Here is an 11,695-nt window from a genome sequence, read left to right as displayed (position 1 = left end):
ACAAAAACGACAGCAACTTGTCTGTTCCCCTTTCCCCAATTCCCCAGCACTGTTCCCATCCCCCCAATTCCCCAATAAAAATCTTTAAAAAAAAAAAAAGGTTCCTTTACAGCATCCATATCATGTCCTGTCTCGCACTAGGGAAAGGCCTTCTGGAATCAGCAGAGGGCTTGTGGTCCTGGCTACGTTTTCTCCTGCATAAATGATACCAGATCGGGTGAAGCTGGGATTCTGGCAGGTTGTAGCCACAGGCCCCGCAAGAGCCCAGATCTCGGGGAAGGCCCTGCATTGGGAAGAGCATAAGGGGGTGACTACTGAGGACATGTGGGGGGGGGCATGTCAATCAATATACCAGAGACACTGACTGGGCCTGCTGTTTAATTATTTTCTGCACAGATTGTTTTCTCACATGTGAAGCTATCACTTCCCAATGGAGTCAGGAACATAGAAAAAGTTAAGTTTAGAAAAGAGTTAAGAGAGAGAGAGAGAGAGAGAGAGAGAGAGAGAGAGAGAGAGAGAGAGCGAGGGAGGGAGAGAGAACTTCTAGCAGTGACTGTCTCTGGCACACTTTTTAGGTGAACTGATTAGCTGGCAGCAAAAAGGTCAGCTTGGGCACGATGTCCTTGAACAGCCATCCAATGGCCATCAACGAGAACCAGTTTCTGCTATCTATGCACTTTCCATTAAACCTTGAAAGGTGGTCAGTGGAGCCTCTGTAGCAGACCATCTCCTCACGATGCCTTCGTGTGTCCTGCCATCAGCACCCCCACCCTAGTTAGGCTGGGTCCACACTGTTTGCCTCATTAGGATTCTCACGTATGAATTGGGCAGTCCATCTGTAAGTTACCAGCACATACCAATTGCACTCAAATGGTGCATGTTGCTGTGATTCAGCAAGTCCACCTTAGGAACAGATCCTACAGCAACAATTCTGGACATGAACTGAGATGCAGCCTCCAGGGTTTCTTTCCCTGCACCACTGTATGGTCTGAAATAGTAAAGAATTGGAGACAACCCATATGTCCATCAATAGGGGACTCATTAAATGAAGGGTATAGCCGTACGATGGAACACGAGGCTGCCTTTCTCAATGTTGTTGCAGAAAACTATTTAATGACATAGAAATATGTTCAAGTTATATCAGTAAGTGAAAGGACAGGCTCCAAAGTACTACAGAGGAACAGCGATAACGTTTTCCTAATTTGGAGAAGGAAAAGTGTGCAGGTATATATATGTATACATACATACCAGGGGTGCCAAAAAATGTATACAAGTGGACACTTTGGTCAACGTTGCTCAAGCAGCAAGTAGTTTGCAGTAATCAGAAGTGTCTAGACTCTGATGGTAACCACTTTGAGCACCTCTTGTAATGGCAGAAGTCAAACGTGACTTGTATTCATCTTTTGTTATTGATATATATTGAATATTATTACAATGTTGATACAGTTTTCCTTTCTTAAAATGTGTATACATTTCTTTTTGACACCATGTGTATATGGCAATAGAACTAGGACATACACCAAAATGATAATAGTGCTTAATGGATTCACATGTTATTTTACATTTCTTCTTATTGTTTGTGTTTGAAATCTACACTGAAATTATGTTTATTTTGCAATCAAAAAGCTTTAAAAACAATTGTTAAAAATAAAATTTAAACTTCCCCATTGCAAGAAAAGAGGAAACAGAAAGAGCACAATGACTTCCACGAGTTGGAGCTGGAAGGCGCAGGGTCGGGCTCAGCTCGGGCGCACATCTTATATAAGGCTCTGCCTGCAGGACGGGGACTTTCAGCAGCTGCTGTCCCTGCTCCGGGCTGGGATCATGGAACTTCTTCTGCTCTGCGCGCTGGTGGTGTTTGCTGGTGAGTGGGGACAGGACCACGGCTGGGAAGGGACAGAGGGATGCGGGTAGGCTCTATATCTCTTTCCTAGACTGAGCTGCTGCTCTGATCCCCACTGCCCCGGACCCTCAGTTCCCCAACCCTCTGCCTCTTGCAAGGAGCCATCCATCAGTGGCTCCAGCCCCCTAGAACAGTGGCTTTGGCCAGAGAGCTCTGGGTGGCGGAGCTGTTGGCCTGCATCTAGACTGCTGTGAAAGTCGGAACTAAAGGTTCAGAACCCTGGGGTCCGCTGAGCTGAGAGTTATGGTTCTTTGGACACAAGTTGCAGAAATGGATCTGCCCACCTCACCCTGCTCCTCCGGTCCCTTTGACCTCATAATAATCAATTACGTAGACACAGCGCTCGATATTTTTAGAACCCTTTCATGATTACTCTTTGAATCTGAGAAGAGGGCTCTGCTGACTGTAGTGGGAGATGGGTAGTTTCAATTCGACCTTTAGCAGATCAAATATAAAAATGTGGTTGCTAGCAAATTGGAGTTTTTATTTCGGGACCATCTCAAAATATGTGACTTTAGAGAAAATGCCTTTATAAATGTGGTTGTTTGTTATCTTGGGACTCCCAAATTCTTGACAGGAACACATCTCCAGGGTTACAGCGAAAACCATTAGGAAAATCTCAATCAAGCTACCGAAATTCCTCTCTCAGATGTCAAGAGGCAATACCGTGTAGAGAAAATACACAGATGAACCTGATTCAAACACTGGCCTCACCCTCTCCTGGCAGTTTGACCTTGGCCAAGCCACCCTATCTCTCTCCTCATCTAAAGTGGGCACAATAGCACCCTCTTCATTGGGTTGTTAGGACACCAATGGGAAAATGTATACACTGCTTAGCAGGTGTAAGTAACAGTAAGCAAGCAATAGCATAACACACAGCACATGGACGATGGTGCAATGCTGTCTCCCACCCTGTGGGGAACCCTTGGGAGAAGGGGCTCATTGACAGGTAAGGATGGAGAAAGCAACAAAGGTAGAAATCACCGACAAGCTAAGCCAGTTCGCCAAAACCCTCATAGCCACAGATTGACAATGTCTCAGGGCTAGGTGCACCTCACCCTCAAACTAAGAAATGGCTTTCTGAATCAAAGAAGAATTAGTGGCTTGCCTGCCAAGGGAGCGCTGCTTTGTTCAAGTGTGAGTTGGCTTGTGTGTGTATTTCTAAGCTGAAATGGAAAGTGCTAGATTTAGGGCAGAAAGAGATACACCAAAAAAACAAAATTCCGAATTCAGGCCCCTGGTTGGCCCACAAGGTGGATGGTCACTCTCTCTAGAGTGGGTTTCTTTTGGGGCCTTTATCACTGAACCCAGGTTTCCAGATAGCCTGGGGTCACTCATTATCCCGGTCACAGCTTACAAGTTTTTTCATTAACATCTGTACAGCTAGAGCCACCATGTCAAACAGGAGTGGCAACGTGGGTGCTCAAACGTTGAGGGGACACACTGGGGACACAACAGGCCTTCAAGTACCAGACACTACCAGTCACTTTAGCTGCAGCCCAAGGCCACATGCTTATAATCTCACCCTTGGTCCACTGCACGATTCCCTCCCAACCCCCTCTTCCACCCAACCTTCCCCCATGTAGGGCTCACCCCTGGTTTACTATTTAATTCATTTGCTTGAGGAACTTCCATTATAACATCATTGACCTGAGGGTGGGGAGCTCCGTAACTAGGGTCACCCAAAGGGGCCTACCCAGCCCAGCCTCCCTGAGACTCTGAACCCCATCTGTGTTGGTGAGTCACCTGTTGAGGTTGCACTCATGGACTTTTCAGTCCCCTTCTTATTTTGTCTGTTTCTCCCAAACTCTCCCCTGAATTTGCTGACTTAACATATTTCATTTCTCCTTGCTCATCATAATGCATTCTTCTCTCCTGATAAAACAGAGTTTCCTTACGATCACTTCTAACCACAAGATATTATGACTGACATGAAAAATATTCATGAAAATCACTGATTTCTAAATCACACTGCCCTCAGAAGATCCAGCCTCCTCTTTAATATGTGGATTTCTCTACCAAGTGTGGTGTTGGGGTGCGGGTGGGGGCTGTAGGAAGCAGGGGGAGGCTTCCTATTATGGGGTGGCACCTCAATACACAGGGACAGAGCACAGAACCCAGCTGCCTTGGGTGTCAACTTTGGCTCCTCCGTTTCCCAGCCACTGTTACCCGGAGCAAGTTACTGAACCTGCTCACCTCTAAAATGGGGGTTAAAAGTAGTAGTTATTGTACTCATGTTGGTTTCTTAGTTTTCATAAGTATACCTCAATTTTGTAAGATGATAATAACAGGAGAGGAAAGTGGATGAGGGGTGCGTGAGAACTCTCTGTAGAATCTTTGCAACTTTTTTTGTGCAACTAGGATAAACCAAAAGAAAAAGTTTCTTTAGAATACAAAAATAGTATCTATCTCATAGGAGGCATGGAGTCAAAAAATTACTATGTGAAAAGACCCCTAGTCAGCACTCACTCGCTATCATTATATTTTTATAGCCGCAGTAGTGGTTGTCATTTTATTATCCCAGGTCATCGGTTTGGTCCATGTGGGGCCGAGGTGCCAGGCCTGGGGTCCACTGACCTCTCCTGAGACTCAGGTCCTCTCCTTGTTGTTGGGTCCTTGGCAGGTGTGACTCCAACGCAGGGCGGGATTCTGAACCTGAACAAGATGGTCGAACAAGTGACCGGGAAGATACCCATATTCTCCTATTGGCCCTACGGCTGTCACTGTGGACCTGGTGGCAAAGGCCCACCCGTAGATGCCTCGGACTGGTAATCCCTTTCTAGGCAGACACGGGTGGCAGTCCTGTGCTGCCCCCACCCCAGAACTCCCTCCTTCCCCTCCATCCATTTATTCATTCTGTGAATTCGTTTTGTGCTGTGTGCTCGGAACTCTGCTGAGCTCCCATACAGACCCAGCCCTCCTGGAGCTTCCCTTCTAGAAGGTTCCCCAGAGTCTCTGAAGGCCCCCCTTGCACCCCAAAACCCTAATCGAGTCACAGTGACCACACAGACTCCCTCTGCCATTGCACAGTGTTTTGAAAAATTAGTTTTGCACTTATCTCATTTGATCTTCACCACAATCCTGGGAATCGAACAGAGAAGACATGAGAGCCAGCCAGGCCCAGTTCACTTCCCTGATCGCCCTATTACAGGCTGTGTGACCTTGGGCAAGTGGCCAGACCTCTCGGCGTCTCAATTTCCTCATCTGTGAAATGGGGACAACACTAGTACGCCTGTCATGGGGTGATAGAAAAAATTAAGAGAGCACTCATAGAAGAAGCAGGTGCCTGGTACCTACGAAGGTCTCATTGATACTTAGCCAGCCTGCCCATAAAGAAGAGAGAACCCCGCAGGCCTTGACTCTTCAAAGAGGTCACTTTGGTTCTTCCCTGGGGCCGGGGCTGCCAGAAACCCAAGTTAGCTAAGACCCCTGAAGCTGTGCTCCCTGCCTCACCTCCTGTCCTCTCCCTCCAGGTGCTGCCATGCCCATGACTGCTGCTATAAGCACCTGAAGCTCCACAATTGCCGTATCCACAGGGACCATTACACCTACAACTTTACCCAGGGGAACATCCAGTGCTGTGAGTGCCTGGGCCATGGAGTCCGAGTTGGAGATGGAGGGCGGGGGGGAGTTCTGGCACTCCTGCCTTCAGATGCTATGCGATTACACAGAAGCTACTCAACCTGTGTTTTTCTCATGTGTGCAGTGGCAACAGCTGGGCTGTGGAGGAGGGGCAGGAATGGGAGGGAGAATACGGGCAGGTCCAATGAGGGTTTGGCCCCTTTAGGATCAGGAAGGCTGGCAGACCTCAGCTTAGATCCCAGACCCACCTCTGACCAGCTGTGTAACCTTGAACACATTGCTCAACCTCTCTGAACCTCAGTNGGCCCACCCGTAGATGCCTCGGACTGGTAATCCCTTTCTAGGCAGACACGGGTGGCAGTCCTGTGCTGCCCCCACCCCAGAACTCCCTCCTTCCCATCCATCCATTTATTCATTCTGTGAATTCGTTTTGTACTGTGTGCTCGGAACTCTGCTGAGCTCCCATACAGACCCAGCCCTCCTGGAGCTTCCCTTCTAGAAGGTTCCCCAGGTTCTTTGAAGGCCCCCCATTTAACTCCCAACCCCTAATCGAGTCACATAACCCCCACACACTCCCGATGCCATTGCACAGTATTTTTAAAAAGTCCCACCTCTTTTTGCCATTATCTCATTTGATCTTCACCACAATCCTGGGAATCGAACAGAGAAGACATGAGAGCCAGCCAGGCCCAGTTCACTTCCCTGATCGCCCTATTACAGGCTGTGTGACCTCAGTCAAGTGACTTGACCTCTCTGATTCTCAGTTTTCTCATCTGTGAAATGGGGACAACACTAGTACGCCTGTCATGGGGTGATAGAAAAAATTAAGAGAGCACTCATAGAAGAAGCAGGTGCCTGGTACCTACGAAGGTCTCATTGATACTTAGCCAGCCTGCCCATAAAGAAGAGAGAACCCCGCAGGCCTTGACTCTTCAAAGAGGTCACTTTGGTTCTTCCCTGGGGCCGGGGCTGCCAGAAACCCAAGTTAGCTAAGACCCCTGAAGCTGTGCTCCCTGCCTCACCTCCTGTCCTCTCCCTCCAGGTGCTGCCATGCCCATGACTGCTGCTATAAGCACCTGAAGCTCCACAATTGCCGTATCCACAGGGACCATTACACCTACAACTTTACCCAGGGGAACATCCAGTGCTGTGAGTGCCTGGGCCATGGAGTCCGAGTTGGAGATGGAGGGCGGGGGGGAGTTCTGGCACTCCTGCCTTCAGATGCTATGCGATTACACAGAAGCTACTCAACCTGTGTTTTTCTCATGTGTGCAGTGGCAACAGCTGGGCTGTGGAGGAGGGGCAGGAATGGGAGGGAGAATACGGGCAGGTCCAATGAGGGTTTGGCCCCTTTAGGATCAGGAAGGCTGGCAGACCTCAGCTTAGATCCCAGACCCACCTCTGACCAGCTGTGTAACCTTGAACACATTGCTCAACCTCTCTGAACCTCAGTGTCTTCATCTGTAACCTGAGGATGTTAGCAGTATCCCACCCCATAAAGTTAATTCAGAACTAAAACGAGAACGGACAGAATGAGCCTCACAGATGCCTGCTGCAAAACGCTGGCTCCATAAATCACATGGGCTGCCGTTATCATTGTTACTACCTTCATCATTATTGCATCTCTGAGCGGCCCAGCCAAGAGGCAGCCCCACCCTGGTCACCTCCACTTTACAGACAAGGAAACTGAGACTAGAGTGAAGAAGTTGTTTCCTGGGGTCACACAGCTGCAAATGGTAGAGCCTGGGTTGGATTCCCGGGCCCCTGGCCCCTGGGTTCATGCATGGAGAAAGGTGGCAGGTCCCGGGGCTGGCAATCAGATGGCAGCCTCACAGCAGTCCCTGTTAATTAAGGGCTTAATAATAAAAACAACTGTAATAGCTAACATTTCCTGACCATTTCCTCTTTGCTGAGTGTTTGCCTCCGTACTTAATTCTCACAACTGCCCCTGAGGCAGCATTTTATTTTCATCCCCATTTTAATGCAGACGTTGTTGAAACTGAAGCACCATGGTCCCTCCTGCCTCAGAGTCTTTGCACGTGCTGTTCCATCTGCCTGGAACACTGCCCCTCCTCCACCCTGGCTTTCCATAAGGAGGACAGACCCTTCCAACCTCAGCTCAAATGCCTCTCGTCCCACAGCTTTACTGTTCAGCAGCCCCCAGCATCATTGCTTCTTTCCACGTAGCACAGTTTGTACTATTCATTCCTGTGGTTCTCAGATATTTGCTGCCCCCACAGAGTGTGAACTTCACAGGTCTGCTGCTCAGTCCTGTCTCCCCAGGGCCTGCCATAGGCTAGGTGCTCAGTTGTTCATAGAATGGATGAATGAATGAAAGAGTGAGTGAATGAATGAATGATTAAAATAATAAATGATGACCCAATGCCACACGGGAAGGTGGGAGGTCATTGAAAGTGCCCAAAGTCATGCACCTTGAGTCAACGTAGCTGGGAAGGGCGCCCTAAGGCTTAGCGAGGACGGCACTGCCCTCAGAGGCTCCCTCCAGGGAAACAAGGCCCACCCCTGGCTCAGTCTCAGGAAGGGACAAACACTAAACTACCCCCTCCTCTGCCCACAGCTGACACTGGGAGCTGGTGTGAGCAGGAACTGTGCGCCTGTGACAAGGAGGTGGCTTTCTGCCTGCAGCGGAACCTGGGCACCTACAAGAAGAAGCAGCGTTACATCCGTTTGTTTTCGAGGTCCCGCTGCAAAGGCCAGACCCCTATGTGCTAGGAGAAGCCTGCTCTGAATGTACAACAGCCCCTACCCTGGTCTTTTGAAGTCTGGCAGGGTTTCTGACACCCCCACCTCAGTTGTAGCTAACCCCCTGAACCAGCCTGGCTCCTTTAACACACTCCCAAAAGGAGGGAGGGTCTCTGCCTCACCCCAGCCACCCATCTTGCCCCTTGGACCTTCTAAATCTTCCCAACTGAGGCTGAGGCAGCAGCTACCTCTTCTGAGGGCGGATTGAGATCTTAGGAAAAGCCAAGGACAGGGAGCTCCCAGACATGGTGTTTGTTCCAAACCAGCAGGCGTTAGGGGTGGGCGCCTAGGGAAGAAGGTGTGGCATGTTGTCTCAGCCACCGTCACTCACTCATCAGGCCTCCCCGCCCCAGGTAACATCATAGTTGATGGTAAGAGGCTGGTTGCTTTTCCCCCTAAGATTAGGAACAAGACAAGGCAACGATATCTACTCTCAACACTCCTCCTCAACATTTTAGCCAGTATAACAATGAAAGAAAAGAAAGAAGGCATTCAGATTGGAAAGGAAAGTTAGAGTGTCTCTGTTGGCATAAACACGATAGTCCATGTAAAAAAATCCTGCGGAAGCTACAGAAAAGTTACTAGAACTGATAACTGAGTTTAGCAAAGTTGTAGGGTACAAAATGAAAATACAAGAACATCAATTGTAACTTTACATGAGTATCTAGCAAGGAACACCTGGAAATCAAAAATGAAAACTACATTTACAATAATATCAAAAAAGAGGAAATATTTAGGATTAAATATGACAAAATATATGGAAGACTTGTACAATGAAAACTATAAAATAATGTTCCGAGAAATCAAGGAAGGCCAAAATAAATGCAGGGCTATTCTATGTTAATGAATCAGAAGACTAAATATTGATAAGATGTCAATTCTCCCCATTTGCCCTAGATGGCCAATGCCCTCCCAGTCAAATCCTAATAGATTTTTCTTGTAGAGATTGACAGATTGATTCTGAAACTTGTATGGAAATGAAAAGGACCTAGAATATCAAATAAACTTTTTAAAAAGAACAAGGACTCACTCTACCTGATTTTAAGACTTATAAAGTTATTGTAATCAAGACCGTGTAGATTGGCATAAACATAGACAAATAGATCAGTGGAACAGAATACATGATCCAGAGTTAGACGTACACATATATGAGGATTCATTTTTGACAAAGGAGCAAAGGAATTTCCAAGGTGGAAGAATAGTTTTTCAACAATGGTGCTAGAATAACTGGCCATCAAATGAAAAGAAAGAAAGAAATGAAGGGAGGAAGGAAAGAAGGGAGGGAGGGAGGGTTGGACAGAGGGAGGGAGGAAGGAACGGAGGCAGGGAGAAATGGAGGAGGAAAAGGAGGGAGGGACAGAGGGAAGGAGGGAAGGAGGGAGGGAGGGAGGAAGAAAAAAGGAAGGATTGAAGAAAGGAAGGAAGGAAGGAAAAAAGGAAGGAAGGGAGGGAGGAAGGAAGGAAGGGAGGGAGGAAGGAAGGAAGGAAGGAAGGAAGGAAGGAAGGAAGGAAGGAAGGATGGACGGAAGGAAGGAAGGGTCATAGTTCAACAAGGCTTCCAAGACAATTCGATAGAGATAGAAGTCTTCAATAAATGGTGTTGACACCACTGGATATCCACATGCAAAAGATGAAACTGGACCTCTTCCTCACACCACACACAAAAGTTAATTCAAAATGGATCACAGCTCTAAATGTTAGGGTTAAAACTNATTCGATAGAGATAGAAGTCTTCAATAAATGGTGTTGACACCACTGGATATCCACATGCAAAAGATGAAACTGGACCTCTTCCTCACACCACACACAAAAGTTAATTCAAAATGGATCACAGCTCTAAATGTTAGGGTTAAAACTGTAAAACTCTTAGAAGAAAACAAAGAAGTAAATCTTTGTGATCTTGGGTGAGGTAATGGTTTCTTAGATACTACAACAAAAGTACACATGAGCCCCTCAAAGAAGACACGTTAAATTTCATCAAAATTAAACACTTTTCCCTGAAACCTACACCATCAAGAAAGTTAGAAAGCAACCTACATAATGGGAGAAAATATGTGCAAATGATGTCTGATACAGGACTTATATCCAGAATACATAAGAAGTCTTACAAGACAACAACAAAAATATTACACCCCAAATTAAAAATAAGCAAAGGATTTCAACAGACATTTCTCCAAATAAGATAAATGGCCAATAGTCACATGAAAAGATGCTCAATATCATTACTCATTAGGAAAACGCAAATCAAAATTATGAGATACCACATCAAATCCTTTAGAATGGCTGTAATAAAAAAAGGCAAATGAGACAAATGTTAACCAGTGTTGGTGATGATGTGAGAAGTTGGGTGCTTCACACATTGCAGGAAACAGAACAGCAGTGATACCCCTGACCCTTCTTACTAACCTCATCCAGTCACCACCCCCTCAACCGGTAACCACTGACCTGACTTGTAAAACCACAAATTAGTTTGATTGTGTTGGAAGGTCATATAAACAGAGCCTCTCACAGTCTCTACTCCTTTGTGTCGGCCTTTTTTCATTCAGCGTTGTTTGTGGGATTTTTTTCATATTGTGTGTAGTTGTGGTTCGTTCAGTTATCACGGAGTGACTCTACCACCACGAGTCCACTCTGCACTAGACAGGCATTTGGGTGGTCTCCAGTTTAATCCACTTGCTCTGGTTCTGCCTTGGAGCACCTGGAGAAAAGCGGGTCACTCTCCCACAAAGGACCCTCAGATTTCTCCCTTCCTCCTCTCCCCCTGCCAGGGCCTATCAGAGCTGAAGCTGGAAGAGCTGGGGAAACCCAGCTCCGTTCATTTCCTGTTATCCTGCAAACTCGCAACAATTCTGAGTTTCCGGCAGTTTCTTCCTGGAGGAAACCCAGGCTGGGGGACCATCCTGGTAAATTAAGCTTTGAGAGAAAGGTGGGTAGAGGGGAGGGCTCTGGCCATGGGCTGAAGGACATAGTCTCACCCACGGGGCATCTCTGATAATGGAGGTCATCTTCCTTCTCTTCTGCAGTGAGGTTGGGGGCAGCAGGCTTCCAGGCTCTGCCAGCTCTTCTCATTCCCACCTCCATCTATGCTGAGAGGGCAAGAACGTGCAGCAGAGCCCCTGAGTACAAAGTATGTCTGTGAAATGGGGGTTGGGGCCATACCCACTTACATTTACCATGTGGGACAACTTAAAACATTGCCCAGCACAAGGTGAGGGCGGCTTTGACAGACCTGTCTCCTAACCCAAACTGTGCCATGTACCTGCTGTGTGATCCTGGGAAAGTTTCTAATCTCTCTGAGCTCCAGTTTCCTCACCTGGAAAATGGGCACAGCAGTGTCTTTGTTATGGTGTGGTTGTGAAATGAAATGAGATAACAACCCAGTGCCTGCCACACGGCAGGACCTCAGAGGATGGGAAATCTTCTCAGTGGAATGTGCACTCCAGCATC

The 11,695-nt window shown here is 47.3% G+C and overlaps 1 protein-coding gene across 2 annotated transcripts in view; it reads left to right on the top strand.

Moving 5' to 3' along the window:
* The first annotated feature begins 1,724 nt into the window (after positions 1–1,724).
* The window catches only part of PLA2G2D (phospholipase A2 group IID), an 18,861-nt gene continuing 8,890 nt past the window's right edge, over positions 1,725–11,695 (top strand). Inside the window, exons 1-4 of one of the 2 annotated variants that reach the window (XM_019666652.1) lie at positions 1,725–1,864; positions 4,527–4,671; positions 5,377–5,483; positions 8,064–9,509. In XM_019666652.1, coding sequence (XP_019522197.1) covers positions 1,825–1,864; positions 4,527–4,671; positions 5,377–5,483; positions 8,064–8,218 — 447 coding nt within the window. In that variant the 5' untranslated portion in view covers positions 1,725–1,824 and the 3' untranslated portion in view covers positions 8,219–9,509. Of the gene's footprint in view, positions 1,865–4,526; positions 4,672–5,376; positions 5,484–8,063; positions 9,510–11,695 lie in introns of those variants that run through there. The other variant, XM_019666653.1, reaches the window with a different exon arrangement.

Source organism: Hipposideros armiger, unplaced genomic scaffold (assembly GCF_001890085.2).
Source record: "Hipposideros armiger isolate ML-2016 unplaced genomic scaffold, ASM189008v1 scaffold_477, whole genome shotgun sequence".
Lineage (NCBI taxonomy): Eukaryota > Metazoa > Chordata > Mammalia > Chiroptera > Hipposideridae > Hipposideros > Hipposideros armiger.
Note: the sequence above shows the minus strand (reverse complement) of the source record. Positions and strands in the feature narration are given on the sequence as shown.